At 46.1% G+C, this 20,526-nt stretch overlaps 2 protein-coding genes across 7 annotated transcripts in view; one reads left to right on the top strand and one right to left on the bottom strand.

Annotated features, from left to right (window-relative positions):
* The window catches only part of LOC144480181 (protein transport protein Sec24C-like), an 82,401-nt gene extending 79,114 nt beyond the window's left edge, over positions 1-3,287 (top strand). For all 6 annotated transcript variants that reach the window (XM_078199336.1, XM_078199335.1, XM_078199332.1 and 3 more), the window contains 2 exons: positions 260-349; positions 1,909-3,287. In XM_078199336.1, coding sequence (XP_078055462.1) covers positions 260-349; positions 1,909-2,049 — 231 coding nt within the window. In that variant the 3' untranslated portion in view covers positions 2,050-3,287. The remainder of the gene's footprint in view (positions 1-259; positions 350-1,908) is intronic.
* A 6,761-nt stretch (positions 3,288-10,048) lies between these two features.
* Positions 10,049-18,983, bottom strand: LOC144480124 (protein NDNF-like). Its single transcript, XM_078199269.1, has 3 exons — positions 18,736-18,983; positions 15,297-15,400; positions 10,049-12,831 (listed from the first exon to the last, which is right to left on the bottom strand). The coding sequence occupies exons 1-3, from the start codon at positions 18,981-18,983 to the stop codon at positions 11,483-11,485; spliced, it is 1,701 nt and encodes a 566-aa protein (XP_078055395.1). The 3' UTR covers positions 10,049-11,482.
* Positions 18,984-20,526: the final 1,543 nt, after the last annotated feature.

Here is a 20,526-nt window from a genome sequence, read left to right as displayed (position 1 = left end):
CAGCACAGGAATTGACCCTTCGGCCCTCCAAGCCTGTGCCAATCATGATGCCTGCCTAATCTAAAACCGTATGCACTCACGGAGTCCGTATCCTTCCATTCCCATCCTATTCATGTATTCGTCTAGATGCCCCTTAAATGCCGCTATCGTACCCGCTCCCACCACCTCCCCGGGCAGCGCGTTGCGAGTTCTGTTAAACGTACTCTGTTCTTGGTGTAGCTGCGAGCTGGCTGATTCTTGGCTTCCATTGCTTTTTCAGAGTGCTCTGCCGTTGCTGGATAATCCATACTCCAAAAAATTACGGTCCATGGTTGATATGATTCGTGCTCAGCGACCCAGGTTTATGAAGGTAAATGTATGAATTTTATCATTGGCATTGCCTTGCCATTCCTTTGGTTTGTGCGGTGAGTTGTTTATCAGATTGCCCATTTTCGTTATGATTTGGATGACCGGGTGGAATCACCATTCAGGGATTGAGTTGAAAGATTGTGGTGACACAAACTGAGTCTAAAGACTCGTGATTTGTACTGGTTAATTTCAGGATGCAAGAACAGCTCTGCAGTCTGTTCCTCGTAACTTGCTGTCGGGATATCTGCCTTGCAGTTGAGTGCAGAACCACATGTTTCCCTCCAATTGTTCTCTGTCCGAAGTGAAGCTTACCTATCAGCTCCTGAGCAGGAAGCCTGTGTCCTGATCTCTCTGGGAATCTGTCTGTGATGATGACTTGGATATGAGCATCTCTGTATTTCTCTGTTCACATTAGGCCCTAAGCAGAGTGCGGAGACCTGATGTTAGCGACTCCACATGAGTGTTCCTGCTGTATTGTACAGCATCACCTTGATGCCTATCCTTGGATTTTATCATGTATTTCGGTGAAGTGCTTTGAGACATTAGAAGAGTATGACAAAATATTGTAAATGTTGTGATTAATAGCAGTAACCCAGTCAATGGAATGATATTAAAATTTACAGCAGTGTTTGCAGTGTCATGGAGCAATACCAGATTTAGTGGGAGATGAATCTCTCCATCGCCCTATCTCTCCATTATTCTGGATAATTCCGATACCATTCAGGTTATGTTGGGGAGGGAACCGTTCTGGAAGTGCTTTAAGGACTGAAAGGTTGCTGGCTGAGCTTTTACGATTCCAGTCAGTCGAAAGAATTGGCGGTGTGATCCGTTTCTCACAGCGTGTTGCAAGCCCACGCTTCACTGAGCCAGAGTTTCTCTGCTCTGTGAGCTGGAGCTGTTGTGCAACATCCCCAGCGGCTGTGTATTAACAAACCTCTTAAAAGCAACTGAAATTAGTGCACTCAGTATACTCTGAATACCATAAGAACAAGTCAGTAATAAAGCTGTCTTGCGGATCATACAGAGGGAGTGCTGCATTAGCAGATGGGACATTAAAGCAAGACCCCATCAATCCTTTCAGGTCAATGTAAAGAATCCCATGGTGATATTCAAAGCAGAGCAACAAGTTCTCCCAGTCAACAACAAAAACAGAAAATGCTGGAAAATCTCAGCAGGTCTGACAGCATCTGTGGAGAGAGAATAGAGCGATAAATGGTCATCCAGACTCAACGTTGGCTCCATTCTCTCTCCACTGATGCTGCCAGACCTACTGAGATTTTCCAGCATTTTCTGTTTTTGTTCCAACATTCCAGCATCCGCATTATTTTGCATTTCAGTTCTCCCATTCTCCTGGCCAATGTTCATCCCTCAATCAACCCAACATAAACACAATTTATCTCATTTGCTATATGCAGTGCACAAGTTGTCAGTTGTATTTTCCCACCTAACAGTGACTGCTCTTTGAAATGAATCCGTTAGTTATAAAATGCCCAGAGTCTGGTGAAGCAGCTTCCGAATCCAAGCTCTTCCCCCCCGGTAATCATCGACTTCTTCTTACAGCTGATGATTGTGAAGCAGGACGACAAGATGGAGGTGCTCTTCAAACACTTCCTCATGGAGGACAAGAGTGCGAGCGGTGGAGCTTCATACGTGGACTTTCTCTGCCACATGCACAAAGAGATTCGACAGCTACTCAGCTAAGCTGGGGAGGGGGGGGTGGGTGAAGCTTCGGGGGTGGGGCGGGAGTTGCAGAGCCGTTTACAAGGGGCTGCTTCCCGATGGGGCCCAGCAATCTGGAGGTGTAAACAAGGATCCGATTTGTCAGCAGCTGCACAGAGGCAACGTGGGCGTGTGGCTAACTTGTTAATACTGATGTAATGTAAGGAATTAATAGTACAGTATAATGTATATGATTTAGAATCTTATATGAGAGCTATCTTTTCAACACTGATACTGCTGTGTTCCTTGTGTATGAGGAGGTGAAAAGTGAAATGCACTGAGTGTGATTGGATGTATGAAAGAGAAAGCTCCGATACACAAGCTTTCAAGTCAAAATAAATTGAACAAAATCCAGTTTGTGGCTTTGCTAACATGGTTCAACTTTCTGGAAATTATTTTTATATACATCTAAAAGTAATCATTTCATGTTGTACAACAGCCTTTTATTTTTCCCCCATTCTGTCTGTTAATTAGGTCTTTAAATGTGAATAGGTTTGTGAATGAAAATAAGTTATCTATTCACTCGACTGGTGTGAATGCTTAACATTTCTATTGATTAAACCCCCAACTCTACTCCCTTGCGGATTCTAGGTGAAAGTATCTGACTTTGTGGCAAGGGCTTTGAGGGTGGGGTTGGGAGAGGTTTTTTTAAATACTTGCAAAATGTGTCAGTATTTTTGTGTTTCAGATTTTATTAACTGATCGGGGGGGGGGGGGGGGGGGGGGGGGGGGGAGGGAGGGAGAGAGAATGAGTGTGTAGCAGAGGTATTCTCAAGCTGCTCTGTCCAGAGTCACTGAGCTCTTCCATTCCTGCCCCATAACTTACAATCCTGAGCCAGCGTTATCCAACTAAACACATTAACCCCAAGACAGAATGATACAACAGCCTCCCTCCTGCCACCAGCCTCCCAGTCTGATTGTAAGCTTTGTGATTGCAAGACTTTGGGATTTGATGTCACCCTTTGAAGACAGGAGTACATAACTGCTATTGTATCCACTCGGCGGGAGATGAATAGTGGCGACGTGGAGTCATTGTGTATATTTACTTTCCCTAACCTATTCCCAACACTCCCAGATAATCTTTATATCTGCCAATTCCTGTTTACTGGATTGGGTTTCCATGCTGATTTTTTTGCAGCCTGCTGTAAATGAAAAACAATGTGCTGTTGTAAACGGGACATTAATTTTTGATGCAATAAATACATTTCTTTCCAAATGTCTCCTCAGATCTGCCCTCCGGTTTCTGTATCGGTCTTAGTATAGCAGTGCATTCGAAGTGGAGAGATTCACATTTATCTGGCAGTGTTGGTGACTGCATTCTTGAATGGGATACATGTTCATTAAATAATCTAATCTATAGCTCGATTTGTAGTTTTGGAACGGCAGTTATCACAGCAGTCCGTGGAGGCCTGCCTACCAGTGTGAGCAAGGACATGGGGAGATCCCTTCTCTCCATTGCTCTGGAATGAATAAGTTGCGTTGTGGTGGTGATAAACACATTCATAAATTCACAAAGGACACACCTTTCCTGAGACTTAAACCATGGAAGCGGAATTTGTTAATTTAATATTCTGCAAGTTTCCTGTCTGATGTCTGAGAAACAAGGTTGTCCAGATTGCCACCTTTGTCGGCCTGTATGAAGAATCAGCGTTTGTACTTTGCAATTTGCACCCAGCTGCAAATTTCCAGTTTGATCGGTAGCCACTTGGGAGAAGAAAGGAAGGAAGGCCAACTTCAGAAAAGACATTTTGCTTTCCCCCAACCCCACGCACGTCTGTGTTCCAGCAGAACTGTGCAGGGGGGAGGTTTAACTGTTTGTACAGTGTAGTTTGTAAAGGAATATTGTTGTTTTGTCTGCCTCCTGCATGAGGTGGTTTCAGAGTTTCTTGTGATTGAGTATGGTAACTGGCCCTGTTGTAAATCTGAACAGTTTATATGTGATATATTACTCTGCACACAGCCCAATAGGATGGATGTTCATAACAGCAATTCCTCCTGTGCCACTGCTGGTTTTGGATTCTCTGACAGGTTAAACGATGGACTCTCCAATCAACATGCAGACTCTGAAAGGCACTCCATTCAGCCATCCACCTACTTGTTCAGGAATGGGTGCCGTGAGAGAATAAAACCCTAAAAAGGAAGGGTAAAAATCAGGAGTTTCAAGCTGCTTTGTTCTTTGCATCAAATCAGCATTCCAGATGTGTTGCTGCTGCAGTGAACCCCTCAGTGAAGCTGCTTGACACAGCTTGAAAACCATTGTACTCCGAGTAGTCATGATCTGCCCACAGGCAGATCCTCAGCTGATTTCTCCACATTCTTTTTGGACTCTTCTCCAGCACCAACCAGCTGGCAGAATCTTACTCTCCTGTTTGACTTTTCCACATTGTGAAATCCCATGTTCACCGCAAGGGATTTTCCCATGTAAATGTGCATTCGATTTGTTGATAGCAGAAATATAATTACGGAAAAATGTCCTGTCAACTGACTGAACCCACCCCCACCCAGATTCATAGAATCCCCACAGTGCAGAAGGAGGCCATTCAGCCCATCGGTTCTACACCGACCACAATCCCACCCAGGCTCTATTCCCGTAACCCTACATATTACCCTGCTGATTTAGCAAGGCCAATCAACCTAACCCGCACATCTTTGGACTGTGGGAGGAAACCGGAGCACCCGGAGGAAACCCACGCAGACACGGGGAAAATGTGCAAACTCCACACAGACAGTGACCCAAGTCTGGAATTGAACCCAGGACCCTGACGCTGAGAGACCGCAGTGCTAACCACTGTGTCACCGTGTATTCCTGCAACTTTGCTGAGTTGAGGGGGGCAGATGATCCTGTGATGTCCCAGTTACCATTCTGGGATATACTGGGGCTTTTTTTATTCAGTTGTGGGACATGGGCGTCACTGGCTGGCCAGCATTTATTGCCCATCCCTAGTTTCCCCAAGGGCAGTTGAGAGTCAACCACATTGCTGTGGAGTCACATGTAGGCCAGACCAGTTAAGGACGGCAGATTTCCTTCCCTAAAGGACTTTAGTGAACCAGATGGGTTTTTCTGACAATCGACAATGGTTTCATGGTCACCAATAGATTCTTAATTCCAGATATTTTTATTGAATTCAGATTCTACCATCTGCTGTGGCGGGATTCGAACCCGGGTCCCCAGAACATTAGCTGAGTTTCTGGATTAATAGTCTCGCGATAATACCACGAGGCCATCGCCTCCCCTTGGGTTGTGAGCATCGCAGCCTGGATGTCCTGTAAACTGGCCCTTCCTCCCACCAATTCCTTCCACAAACTGATCTGACTCCGGTCCATTGTGTCAAGCTAGCTTAAATAGATGGTGAATTGTATCCAATCTTATCCTGACTCTCACTAAGTTTTGTTTCACCCTCCCCTCTCCTTTGGGGGGTGACCCTGGAGAAAGAACCTGCACTTGCACACTTGAAGCATTCTGCGACTAGTAGGCACACACACTGTTTTATCACTGTTCCTGAAAATCATGTCTTAATATAACTTGTGTTTGGGTTTCACACTTTCCATGTCTAGTCGTGGCACCTTCTCTGTTTGTTGATATCAGATTGATCCACACGTTTTATTCAAAAGAGGAAAGTGTAAAGTTGCTGTCAGCAGCAGTACATTGAGACAAGAGACAACAGCTGATTAGACAGCTCAGAGCTATCCCGACAGCTACTGACCAACTTTAAAATTCTGTGGATTTGATGTTGAGCATTGAGATGAAAGAAAAACATTCTGATCAAATAGAATTGCTGTTAAGAATTCTTGTCAACATTGTTTTCCAAATATAACCTTTTTCTCTTCCTGGTTCAAGGCTATGATTGTTCCATCAACTCTGCAATCTGATTTTCTTTTACATTTTCTGTGCTTCCTTTGTGTTCATTTTTTTTGGCATGAGTTTATCCTCAAAGTCTGTACTCTGTACAATGATGACCGATCTGTGCTTCCAATACTTGGTCTCAAATTTCCAGTAACTGCAGTGTTTTAATTTCTAATGGTGTAGCTGTTGTTCAGATTAGTGTGTGATTTTTTTTTCGTTATAATCATTCTCAGGTTGCTGGTATCCCACCCCGAGTTGTCTTGAGATCTGATACACCCGAATGTCTTGGTAGGCTCTCTGGGAATGCAGTTGAGACATGGGGCAGGATTTTATGGCCTCACTCGTCCCGAAACAGTAATATCCCACCCAAGGTCAATGGACCTTCCCATTGACCGCCCCTCACCCGCTCCGATTCCCGCAGCGGGGAGGGTGGTAAAATTCCAGCCATGGTGTGGGATAGGGGTCACATATCAACCAGCAACATGGCATACTTCCTTCCCTTGAGGGTATAAGAACATAAGAACTAGGAGCAGGAGTAGGCCATCCTTCACCGCATTGTAGGAAGGATGTGGAAGCATTGGAAAGGGTGCAGAGGAGATTTACCAGGATGTTGCCTGGTATGGTGGGAAGGTCTTATGAGGAAAGGCTGAGGGACTTGAGGCTGTTTTCGTCAGAGAGAAGATGATTAAGAGGTGACTTAATAGAGGCATACAAGATGATCAGAGAATTAGATAGGGTGGACAGTGAGAGCCTTTTTCCTCGGATGGTGATAGCTAGCACGAGGGGACATGGCTTTAAATTGAGGGGTGGTAGATATAGGACAGATGTCAGACGTAGGTTCTTTACTCAGAGAGTAGTAAGGGCGTGGAATGTCCTGCCTGCAACAGTAGTGGATTCGCCAACATTAAGGGCATTTAAATGGTCATTGGATAAACATATGGATGATATTGGAATAGTGTAGGTTAGAGGGGCTTTAGATTGGTTTCACTGGTCGGCGCAACATCGAGGCCCGAAGGGCCTCTACTGCACTGTTATGTTCTGTGTTCTCTCTGGCCCCTCAATAAGATCATGGCTGATCTTTTCGTGGACTCAGCTCCACTTGCCCGCCCGCTCACCATAACCCTTAATATGAGTGAACCAGTTGGGCCTTCATTCCAATTAGACAGTTTCACAGTCACTGAGACTAACTTCACATTTCCAGATTTTTTTATTTTAAATTGAACTAGGGTGGCACAGTGGTTAGCACTGCTGCTTCCCAGCGTCAGGGACCCGGTTCGATTCCCGACTTTGGTCACTGTCTGTGTGGAGTTTGCATGTTCTCCACGTGTCTGCGTGGGTTTCTTTCAGGTGCTCCAGTTTCCTCCCACAGTCCGAAAGACGTGCTGGTTGTGTGCATTGGTCATGCTAAATTCTCCCTCAGCGTACCCGAACAGGCGCCGGAGTGTGGCGACTGGGGGATTTTCACAGTAATTACATTGCAGTGTTAATGTAAGCCTACTTGTGACACTAATAAAACGTTTTAAAAACTCTCCTTCTGAAGTTGTCTACCCAGTTTTAGTCCAGGTTTCTAGATTGCTAAACCAGTTACGGCCATTACACACCAAAGTGGTGCCTTACTTAAAGACTAAAGTGGAAATATTCAAAATTTTGTTCTCAGCAAAGGTGTGGTTGCCCTGGGGGTGCTGATGCTGAGACTGCACATTGGTGAAGGTAAGGTGAGCACAAATCATTTAACTTTAATACAGGAGTGTCCCAACCTCCTTGGAAATTGGATTATAAATTGTCAGCGTGCCCCACCCTATAGGGCATTCCGGAATGATATGCAAAACAATGGGATTGGTGTGATTCTCGTGTGAGGATGAAGGGGACACTGATAATTTAGTGCGACAGAACCATTCATAGAGCAGTTGGGAAATCTGGCTTTTCCTGTACAGCTAAACCTGTTGATAGAATCATAGAATCCTTACAGCCCAGAAGGAGGCCATTTGGCCTATCAAGTCTGCACTGACCACAATCCCACCCAAGCCCAATTCCCATAACCCCATGCATTTACCCTGCTAATCCCCCTTGCACTAGAGTCAATTTAGTATGGCCAATCCATCTAACGAGCACATCTTTGGTCTGGGAGGAAACCCATGCAGACACGGGTGAGAACGTGCAAACTCCACATATACAGTGACCCGAGGCCAAAATTGAACCCGGGTTGCTGGCACTGAGAGGCAGCAGTGCTAACCACTGTGCCACCCATAACCATGGCCGTTTCTGCCCAAAACCAGCTCGGGTAGACTGACTCCAACATTCAAAATCCTCTGAATCGTGGAACCTTTGCGGTAACTTGAAAGGAATGTCGAAACAGGTTGCCCTTTAAACCTAAATTCCAAACAGAATCTTGATCCCTCTATTTCCCATTCACCGCAGCCTCCGGTCTGTCTGGTTGATGAGCCAGGCAGTTTGGGTTAGGATATTCAGTTGATTACTCATGTTCATCCCTTCACTATAGACGGTATTCCAAGATAATACATCAGCCTGCAATATGTTCATTGCCCACATGAGGGCAGATGTGCATATTGACTGGAAGAGCAGCTAATAGCAAGGAGCCAACAAGCTGTGTCTAAGATCATCTAAAATAGGAGCAGGAGTAGGCCATTCAGCCCATTGAGCCTGCTTTGCCATTCAACTAGATCGTGGTTGATCTACCTCAACACCATTTTCCCGCACCATCCCTTGTAGTCTTTAATATCTACAAATCCATCAATCTCTTTCTTGACCATGTTAGAGTCAGGGTTTTACAGCACTTTGATTGTCTCTGCGGCAGCCATCAAGCACCCACCCCTCTATCCTAATCCCATTTTCCAGCACTTTGTCCGTAGCCTTGTATGTTGTGGTGTTTCAAGTGCTCATTTAAATGTTTCTTAAATGTGAGGGTTCCCACCTCCACCAGGCAGTGAGTTCCAGATTCCCATCACTCTTTGGGTGAAAACGTTTTTCCTCAAATTCCCTCTAAATCTCCTGCACCTTAAATCTATGCCCCTTGGCTCTTGACCCCTCTACTAAAGGGAAAAGTTCCTCCCCATTTATTCTGTCATGTCCCTCGTAATTTTTGTATATCTCAATCAGGTCCCCCTCAGTCTTCCCTGCTCTCCGGAAAACAACCCCAGTCTAACCAGCCTCTCTCCGTAGGGGAAAGTCTCCAGTAGGGGAAAGTCTCCAGCCCAGGCAGCATCCCGGTGAATCTCCTCTACACCCTCCCCAGTGCAATCACATCAGTAATGCTTCAATGGCTGAACCTCAGTACTGAGGGAGTGCTGCAGTGTCAGAGGATCAGTATTGAGGGAAAGCCGCACTGTCGGAGGGTCAGTACTGAGGGAGCGCCGCACTGTCAGAGGGTCAGTACTGAGGGAGCGCTGCAGTGTCAGAGGATCAGTACTGAGGGAGCGCTGCAGTGTGTCAGAGGGTCAGTACTGAGGGAGTGCCGCACTGTCAGATGGTCAGTGCTGAGGGAGTGCTGCACTGTCAGAGGGTCAGTGCTGAGGGAGTGCCGCACTGTCAGAGGATCAGTGCTGAGGGAGTGCCGCACTGTCAGAGGGTCAGTACTGAGGGAGTGCCGCACTGTCAGAGGATCAGTGCTGAGGGAGTGCCGCACTGTCAGAGGATCAGTACTAAGGAAACGCTGCAGTTTCAGAGTGTCAGTACTAAGGGAGTGCTACACAGTCGGAGGGTCAGTACTGACGGAGCGCCGCATTGTCAGAGGGTCAGTACTGAGAGAGTGCCACAGTTTAGCAGGTGACATATTCTGGATGTGACATTAAAGTTACCCTGTCTGCTCACAAGTGTACATACATTAATGCAATTAATTAATTAAAAAGCATTTTATATAAAGCAGTCGATATTAAATCTATAACATCGTTTCATATATAGAATGCATGAAGTCATATAACCTGGAGTGAAATGCATCGGTCGAAGAGGGACTTGATTCATATGTTTTAATCGGGAGAATAATTTTCAATTCCTTCACTTCAGCTGGGAATGCTGAAAGCTCTGGAGTTGAGTCTGGTTACAGGTGGAGCGCTCCAGGGCGAGGTGGGATTTGAGTGGGTATTGAAATAACTGACTTTGTTTTTGGAAGCACTCGAGTGAACAGATTTATTAATTGTAATTAATCACTGTCTTTATCACATTGCACGAACATTATTGCAGAACGATTCACACTCCAGCTATTATTAATCACACGGAAATTTAATTTGTTCCCATTGACATTTTAAATCACATTGCAGTGAATTATTTAGCTACATGTGATAATTAGTGAGGATGAGCAGGGAAGGTGCCTGTGCTTGAACTGAGAGAATTCTGGATTTGACATGAAACTCGAGAGGCGAAGGTGGGAGAAGATTTGGATCGAGTACAAACACCAGTGTTGGGCCATGTGCCCAAATGGCCTGTTTCTGCGATGTTAAATTCTATCTGAACTCAACGTGGAACCTTGATGTTGCGATTCCTCTTGTTAAAGGCGATGGTGCCTTGGGACATTCTCAACTGAGAGAAGGTACAGTATAAATGCAAGTTCTTCCATTAACTTTTATCTGCTTCTGTACCAAAGGAATCTAAAGGAGATGGGCATCTGGATATCTGAGAATAATGTTATCAGCTATGAGATGCAAATGAGACGGTCGAGTTTAATGTCAAATGTACTGGAATTGAATGTTTGATGTGGAATTTTCCACCAAGTTTCATCTCCCTCCAGTCAAAGACAGGAAGTGTTTTGTGTAACAGTCCAATCTGTGAGGAACATGATTTCAAACTCTCTACGTGATGAAAGTCCAGACAAATAACCCAGTTTTCACACAACTGCATTGGCATTGGTCTATTATCAGGCGGTTTGGCAATGATCGATGCTGCCAAGATGTGGCTCACTCATGAATGAGAGATTCCTATTTTCAATATAAGATCAGACATTGGTATCCAGCTTTAACTCCAAAGTTAAATTATTTCTCTTAAATGTGTTATTGCTTCTGTTAGAATACTGGACTAATGAATGAATGCAGTGTTCTCCCAGTAACAACTGCAAAGACTTGTTTCCAGGTGCTGGTTTAAACATCTGGACGAGACCCCCTGGCCTGATTCACACAATCACAGAACTTCTGTGATCAGGAACCCCTGACTATTTGGCAGACTGTCAGAAATTACACTTCACCAGGTACAGTATTAAAGCTTGTCTACCAACTAGGCTCCATCAAAGTTCGAAGGGTCGGCCGGTTCAATGGAATTCTATATTTTATTGTTGTTTTCCCTGTTGTGGTCGACTGGTAAACATTTTCTGCAACAGTTGCTGAGTTTTCCTTTGGGTAGCTGAGAATGTTTTTCAGAATGAAGTTCAGAGGGGTCCCTGGGCATTTATCAATCGTTGTTTGAAAATCTCTGACCTGAGACTGTGTTCAGGACCCACGCAAAGTATTTCCACTTTTCCAGTGTCTGGAACGTAAATTTCCCAAGTATCTCTCTCCTTCAGAGATATCTGAGTGCCTGGCTTCCAATGTAGAATTTGGATGAACTTTACCCAGAATTTGGAGCAAGTTAGCATGTCTTCCTTGTTTTCACAACCTTGCTTTGATACTTCGCAGAATGTCCTTTGTACCCAAACACATAAACATCGAATAAATATGTTGTCCCCGCCTTCAGCCCTGTGACCTTCTCCACTGTCACTGCATGCTGAGTGTTCATGTGGTGGAAGTGCTTGCAATGCACCTTCTCAGATACTCTCCTCCTCTCTGGGCCAAAGCATCGACTTGGTTTCTTCATCTCATTCTCCAGCTGGCCCTTGACCTCTCTCTTGTACAGACAATACTTGTTTTGCTCCTGTGTTCCCAGCCAAGCAACAGTGACCGAGTTGCAGGTCCTCAGTTTGTCAAAGGTTTTCAATTTGAGATTCTCTGGAAGTCTTGGGAAAAAAGCTTTGTTTGGACGTGTGGACACCAGGATTTTCACAGCAGCCTTCGAGGACTCTCTGGATTTAATCCCAATGACATACCTTGCCCTGGCTTTTCCCGAAAGCTGAAAATGCTTCAGATTTGCTACTTTGGCTGACAAAACGAGCTTGCCATTTCTCCTGATTTGCACATAAACCTCCCCACAAGCGTCGAATGTGAATTGCACCTTTCGGTGCCATCTGTCAGGCCTGAAACTGAACAACTTCTGACCACCTTTCCTGATGGAGATCAGGATCATAATTCCTTCCTTCAGATCCAGAATGTTGGGATCTGGCCACTGTAATGTTTGAGCAAAGGTCCCTATGTACGCAGAGCTGGTGTTGGTGAGAACATTCACAGCAAACACATCAAAATAGTACCGGCTGTCAGGTTGCAATTCCGACACGGAGTAAGCGTTTCTGTTCCCGACACAGAGCCGCGTGATGTCCGACTTTGGCTCCTTGGGGCCGTGGAAAACTCTGGAAGGCAGCAGCAGGTCTTCCATTCCAGTGAGGTGGACCACCTGTCCACCAGAGTAGATGGATATCACTGGCAACTCCGGCCAGAGACCCTCAGGACGTTCGACCCGAGCCTCGGCAGCACATAAGCTGTGATAGTTGCGTTTCTGATTGACTAAGAGGCAATATTGAATGTGTTCCTGGTAGCGGAATGTTGAGGGACTGGCTTTCCACGCCAGGGCGACTGTCGTCTGCCCTACAGCAGTGACATGTACCCGAGGGTCAAAGGGTATCTCGGGGTCGGGAGGCTTGCTCTGTGGGTTGATTGTCATGTAGGCTCTGATCTGAGTGTCGCTCCCAGTTGCGATGAGCTGTAGCCTGTAGAAGGCGGGATGCGATGAGATTTGCACGTAACTCTTCACCGCATTCCCCTTGTAGGTGAAAAGATCTCTGGTGGTGTCTGAGCCCCGCTGTGTCCTCTCTGAAAATGGGTGAGCACCTGAAATTCAGAGATTGTCCATCAGTATCTCAAACATGTTTTTTGAACAAATGCATGTTGTCCCCTGTTCCCCAATCCAGGCCCTTCCCAAAATATTTCTCAACCAATGAATTGTCTTTAGCTGCTGGTGTAATGTGGGAATTACTGCGGCCAATGTGCAAACTCCCAGAAAAGTCTGTGTGCTAAATAACCAAGTTGTCTGTTTTTTTGTGGTATTAATTAAGGGGTAAATATTGGTCAGGGAACCGGGGTAGACTCCACTCTTTTACAAATAGTGCCAGGGGACCATTCATATCGACACAAAAGGACTGACAGCGACTTAATTTAATCGCTCATCTAAAAGATGGCACCTTTGACAGTGCAGTATTCCCCCGTCCTGCATTCATAGAATAGAATCATAGAATCATACAATGCAGAAGAGGCCCTTCGGCCCATCGAGTCTGCACCAACACATGAGAAACACCTGAACACCCACCTAATTCCATCTGCCAGCACTTGCCCCAAAGCCCTGAATGTTATGATGCGCTATTTGCTCATCCAGGTACTTTTTAAAGGATGTGAGGCACCTCCACCACCCTCCCAAGCAGCGCATTCCAGACCGTCACCACCCTCTGGGTAAAAAGGCTTTTCCTCATATCCCCCCAAACCTCCTGTCCCTCACTTTGAACCTATGTCCCCTCATGACTGACCTTTCAACTAAGGGGAACAGCTGCTCCTTATCCACCCTGTCCGTGCCCCTCATAATCTTGAACACCTCGATCAGGTCGCCCCTCAGTCTTCTCTGCTCCAACGAAAACAACCCAAGCCTTCCCAACCTCTCTTCATAACTTAAATGTTCCATCCCAGGCAGCATCCTGGTGAATCTCTGCACCCCCTCCAGTGCAATCACATCCTTCCGATAATGTGGCAACTGGAGCAGCACACAGTACTCTAACTGTGGTCTCAACAAAGTTCAATACAATTCCAACGTGACCTCCCTGCTTTTGTAACGCTTTTGTAAGGATTGGGAGTGTCAGTGTAGATTTTAGTGTTTAAGTCTGGACTGAGACTTGAACTGGCAATCTTCTGACTCAGGTGAGAGTGCTACTAGCTGAGTTACAGCGAACAATTGTATAGGAGAGTTAAAGGGCCTGTGCAATGGGCTCTCTGTACCATGAGGACATCCAGCAACAACAACCTAATGCAGCATCTCTGAGGATGTCGCCAAGTTGGGAATGGCAGTTCCTACTTCACGACAGCAACTTCACTTTCAGGAGTAATTAACCAGCTAGAAAGTGCTTTGGGACATCCTGAAGTTGGGGAAGGTTCTGCATGAATACAATTTCTTTCTTTCTTTGAATGCATAGTCAGAGGGATGAGGTTTATTCGGAGACTTTTTAAAGAGGGAAGGGCAAAAGCAAGGCAAAGAAAAGTGGAGGGAGAGCTCTCGAAAATAAATGAAAACATTTGGGTGGCACGGTGGCACAGTGGTTAGCATTGCTGCCTCACAGCGCCAGGGACACGGGTTCGATTCCCGGCTTGGTTCACTGTCTGTGTGGAGTTTGCACTTTCTCCCTGTGTCTGTGTGGGCTTCATCCGGGTGTTCTGGTTTTCTCCCACAGTCTAAAGATGTGCGGGTTAGGTGGATTGGCCATGCTAAATTGCCTCTTAGTGTCAGGGGGACTAGCTAGGGTAACTGCAAGGGGTTATGGGGATAGGGCCTGGATGAGATTGTGGTCGGTGTAGACTCGGTGGGCTGAATGGCCTCCTTCTGCACTGTAGGGTTCACTCTACGAAATGTGAAAAAGATGAACTATCATCTGATTTGGAGGAGGGATTAGAACGTGTTAGTGAAATTCACAGGCAAGGGAGGGGAAGAAACTGGAGGGATCTAACAGTGAGGATCTTGTAGCTGATTCACTGCTGGTTACAGAGACAGGTGTTGGCTACACAGTGAAATCTGGGAGAATCCAGCTCAATTTCTATTTGAGGCTGCAATCTAGAAAAGTCTAATCTTCACTCCTCCTGAGATCCGCATTCTCTGATTTGTGATTTAAACTAATCCTCGAATCCCCTGGCACCTGGTGATGCCGTATTTCTCCCAGCTTTTCCGTTTCCTCAAAGAACAAAAACAGAAAAATGCTGGAAAATCTCAGCAGATCTGACAGCATGTGTGTGGAGAGAATAGAGCCAATGTTTCGAGTCTAGATGACCCTTCATCAGAGCTGACTCTGACTCTATCCTCTCTGCACAGATGCTGTCAGACCTGCTGAGGTTTTCCAGCCTTTTTTTCCGGTTTTCTTTCGGATTCCAGCATCCGCAGTATTTTGCCTTTATCTTCGAAGAACATCTGCTCCTAATTTTGTCTTTGCTGCTTTTCCACTTTGGACCGCGTGTTTGGCTGATGTTGGGAAAGCTGCCTGAGGAAGCGGTGAGGCTGGCTCAGTCTGACTGAGTGCAGCAACAAGTCTCACTCTGATCCTTACCGTGTGTCAGCCATTCCTGAACTGAGAGCCGCCACTCCAACGCAGCGTCACAAGGGCTCACTGTAACGGAAAATGGGCTCCTGTCCTTCACCAGAAAGTAGCGGCTGTGGGGAGGGCAGGCGATAGAATGAGTTGCTGACAAATTACATCACAAAATAGAAAAGACAGTGGGGGCCCACAGGAATCGAACATCTATCTGTCACTGTCTCGTGTGATAGTCATGATGTGGAGATGCCGGCGTTGGACTGGGGTAAACACAGTAAGAAGTTTCACAACACCAGGTTAAAGTCCAACAGGTTTATTTGGTAGCAAATACCATAAGCTTTCGGAGCACAGCTCCTTCGTCAGATGGAGTGGTTATCTGTTCTCAAACAGTGCAAACAGATTATCTGTTTGCACTGTTTGAGAACAGATATCCACTCCATCTGACGAAGGAGCTGTGCTCCGAAAGCTTATGGTATTTGCTACCAAATAAACCTGTTGGACTTTAATCTGGTGTTGTGAGACTTCTTACTGTCTCGTGTGTGCATGTTTGTGTGTGCGTGTTTGTGTGTGTGTGTGTGTGGGCATGTGTGTGTGCACGTGTGTGTGTTTGTTACTGAGGATATTTCTTGGTGTCATTTATATTGTGGGTGTCCATAACTTAGAGCACTTATTTCACATTTGCCTTTGATTTTCACAGAATCTAGAGTGCAGGGGGAGGCCACCCTGCCCATTGAGTCTGCACTGACAATTCCACACAGGCACTATCCCCATAACCTCACATATTTACCCCCCTAGTCCCCCTGACACTAAGGGGCAAGTTATCATGGCCAATCAACCTAACCCACACTCTTTGGATTTTGGTTGAGTTATATTTGTTTCTGCACCTTCCCAAGTGAATCCACTATTGTGGCCAAAAAGAGGGAACTGAGAGGAGATGATGTCCCTTTGGCTGTTACTTAAAGAGCAGTGGGGCTGATTGGGACTATAGTTGCTATCTATTGGAGCAGACAGAGAGCACGGTTGAGGTAATAGATTAATACTTTTCACTATTGTTTATCTGGAAACAGACATTCCCAAAGTAACAGTAAACAAACCGAAAGGCAAAATGGATAAAAGTTAAAGTTTATTTATTGGTCACAGATAAGGCTTACATTAACACTGCAATGAAGTTACTGTGAAATTCCCCTAGTTGCCACACTCCGGCGCCTGTTCGGGTCAATGCACCTAACCAGCACATCTTTCAGATTGTGGGAGGAAACCGGAGCACCCGGAGAAAACCCACGCAGACAAAGGGAGAACGTGCAGACTCCACACAGACAGTCGCCCAAGCTGGGAATGGAACCTGAGCCCCCTGGCGCTGTGAGGCAGCAGTGCTAACCACTGTGCCACTCTGCTGCCCAAAATAAGTCACTAGGTTGGATGGAAAGGGCAGTAAGAGGGGCAGCTGAAGAAGTGTTGCCATCATCCTCCTGTCTTCCTTTGACTTGGGGATGGTGCCACAGGACTGGAAAATTGCAAATCTTCCACTCTTGTTCAAAAAAGCATATTTGAATAAAGCCAGAAACTGCGAAGGCCAGCCGGTTTAACCTCAGGGTGGAGACATTTTTTAAAATAATAATTCTGGACAAAATTGGACAAACCTGGTGTCATAATGGAGAACCAGCTGGATTTATTCAGGGTAAATCATATTTGAGCAACTTGCTTTGGGGGTATTTTTCATGAGGTAACAGAGAGGGTGGATGAGGGCAGCGAGAGTTCGATAAAGTGCCACATAATAGGCTTGTTAGCAAAGTGAAGCACAAAGAGAGAAAGTGGGAAGGAGCAACAGTGGTGAATGGTTGCTTGCTGGATTTGGATATAAGTGTAAGTGATGCTGCCTAGGTTTCAGTATCAGAAAGAGCAGTGAATCTAGTACAGGTGAATGACTGGGACTTGGGGTACAGGGCTCATCATGAAATTTGCACAAACCTTGGACGTTTAGCAAACAGCGAGGAAGAGAGTGGTAGACTTCACAGGCTGTTGGTGGAATAGGTAGTTGAAACTTTTACACTTTGATCAGGTGAATGAAGAGAGACAATAAAAGTTAAATGGTGCAATGGTGAGGGGGAGGGGGCAGCAACACAGATGGGCAGTGTTTGTCGGTAGTTTTTTGATGGTCAGATTAACAAAGCGGTTAATACAGCATTCAGGATTCTCAACTTTACAAATAGAGGCACAGAGTGCAAAGGCCAGGAAGTTCTGGTGAACCTTCCTACACCACTAGCTCAGCCCTAACTGGATGTGGAGATGCCGGCGTTGGACTGGGGTAGGCACAGTAAGTAGTCTCCAACAGGTTTATTTGGTGGCACAAGCTTTCGGAGCGCTGCTCCTTCATCCCTAAGCGGAGTTCTGTGTCTAATTCCTGGCGCCGTAGTGGAGGTGGGACATGGGGGTGGAATGAATTTACTGAATGGCTCCAGAGGTGAGGGGTTTATGGTCACTTGGAGAAGCTGGTCCTTTTCTCCTTCCAGCGGAAAAGCTGAGGATATTTGATGGAGACGTTTGAAATCACAAAGCTAATGAAGAGAAGCTGTTTTCAATGGCTGAAGGGTCAGCTGCAGAGTTAAGGTGATTGGCAACAGAGGTGGTTTTGACATGAAGAAGACTTTTTCACAGGATGAAGTGTTAGCATTTGAAATACAATACCTGATGAGTTGTGGTCTTGAATAAATCCGAACTCAGGATCAAGATCAAATTAAATCAAATAAGATGTGTGAGGATCAGAAACTTAAAGATATGGAAGATACGGAAATTGAATGAATATGCATGTACGTGGCTCTTGGGCAGAATGTTTGTGTGTGCTCGCCTAGATTAGCAAGGGTAAAACAAACTTCAATATACTAAATGCAGCCAGTCACAAGAAAATTATCCCCACACCCAAAAACCAAACACTGGAATGTTGCTGACAACTTGGGAATGTTTCGGGAACAGTCGGTCATTTGGGTAGTAACTGTGAGGAGAAAAAGAATGAACCTATTGGATCGATGGACATTGACAAAAGGCATCGACCTAATGAGGTCCACAAGAGGAGGAAGAATTGCATCTTTACCACTACCTCATTGCTTCCAATGAATTACCTGGTAAGATTGCTAATCAGCCCTGATCAGTCTTTTGACTGCATCTGTGATGAACCTTTACTGGAGGAACAGGACGGGAAGCAGAACCTGGCTTCTCCAGTTTAAGTTCCTGGCTGTCCTGGTATTCAGGGGTGTGCAGGTTAGGTGGATTGGCCATGCTAAATTGCCCCTTAGCAGCAGGGGGACTAGCAGGGTAATCATGTAGGGCCATGAAGATAGGGCCTGGGTGGGATTGGTGTCGGTGCAGACTCAATGGCCCGAATGGCCTCTTTCTGCACCGTAGGGATTCTATGATTCTTTGATCTACGATGAGAGGTGTCAGCTGTCCCTGCTCTTACCTGTGCGGCACGTCTTTGAAGAGGAAGATGGTTATTTCCCTGCCTTCTGGAAGGAGTGGTGAGTGGTTGTACAATGCTTCACCACCAGTGACTTCCTCCCACCTCTGTTGCTGCACGGAGACCGGACCCACACCCCGGCACAATTGCGCGGGGATAAAGTGAAGGAGGAGCTGATAAAGGATCCGTGACGTTGACATATCCATCAGGGGCTGGAGGAGGAAGTGTAGAATGGTCTCAAACAGCAACATCTTCTAGATCACGCCATATTCATTACATTTATATAGCAGCTACCCCATCCTCACAATGCCCCTGCGCCGCTGCGTGTACAGACATTCTGTTTCCAATGAACAGTCGCTCTCTACCTTGGTCGGGATGAAGTCAGGTCCAGATTATTCCCTGGTCCCGTTTGCTGCTAGCAGAATTCTATCAAACCAGGCCACATGCAGAGTAAGATCCCAGAAATCTGCAGCATTAACATATTAGCAACAGAGGAATTGCTCCAGATCCATCAAATTCACCTTCTCCCATCCTGTTTGTCACACACTCCAATGATAATTGCAATGATCAATCTCTATCAATGAGTTTACAACAAATCCAGGAATTAATTGATGAACGCTGTCAGTTGCGGAGAGCTTTGGGAACTTTCTGTAGCTCCCACACTCGCTACAATCATCACATTGAAGAAATTAATTCCTTCTGAATAAGCTACATAGTCGCTTAGTACCTTTAGACTCATTATTGTGGTTACGGTGCTTGAACGTGTGTTTCAATAACTAATGTCTCCACTAGGATGGTTCCACTAGTAGGAAAACTAGAACCAGAGGGCACAACCTCAGGCTAAAGGGATGATCCTTTAAAACAGAGATGAGGAGGAATTTCTTCAGCCAGAGAGTGGTGAATCTGGGGAACTCTTTGGTGCAGAAGGCTGTGGAGGCCGGGTCATTGAGTGTCTTTAAGACAGAGATAGATAGGTTCTTGATTAATAAGGGGATCAGGGGTTATGGGGAAAAGGCAGGAGAATGGGGATGAGAAAAATATCAGCCATGATTGAATGGCGGAGCAGACTCGATGGGCCGAGTGGCCTAATTCTGCTCCTATATTTTATGGTCTAGACTGATGCTCCAGTGCAGCACACAGAGTGCAGCACTGTTGGAAGCACCTACCGTGATTTTACCGGCTTGCCCTGCCCAACGATGGAACGAACCAATAAGATCACACGTGAGTCGGGAACTCAGGATCACGCCCGATTTCTCGGTTTTCGCGACCTTACCGGCACCGGATTACCAATGCATTCGGCCTCTTGCCCATTTCCGGTGAGAGACTGAATATATTATTTAAATTTATTTAAATCTTCATTTGCCATGTGTTTAGCGAGCCCGGTGATCGGTCATCCCGGCTCACTTGACTTTATGGTCTCGATGGGAGAGGTTCTCTCCGGCGAGGAAAACACCTGCTCCCCAAGAACGGGGAACAATCGTATTGACCTCACTGGTGGAACCGGAGGCCATTGAGGCCCCCAGGGAGGTCAAGGGCAAGGGAGGTGCCCCTTAGGCATGCCAGCCTGGCACCTTGGCAGTGCTCACCAGGCATTGCTGGAGCAGGGCCTGAAGGGGAGGGTCGGCTTGATCGGGTAGGAAGGGGGCCCCTGCTACTCTGAAGCAATTGGTTGGGGGGGGGCGGCCGCTGTGCCCTTGCCTGTGATCAGTGGGGGGAGGGAGGCCCGCTGTCATTCTGCAGCTATGACAGTTCTGGTCGACGCACTACCAGAAGGACGTGGAGGCGTTAGAGAGA

This window comes from Mustelus asterias, chromosome 28 (assembly GCF_964213995.1).
Source record: "Mustelus asterias chromosome 28, sMusAst1.hap1.1, whole genome shotgun sequence".
In the NCBI taxonomy this organism is placed as follows: Eukaryota; Metazoa; Chordata; class Chondrichthyes; order Carcharhiniformes; family Triakidae; genus Mustelus; species Mustelus asterias.
The sequence above is the reverse complement of the archived record's forward strand: the minus strand, read 5'-3'. Positions and strand labels throughout refer to the sequence as shown.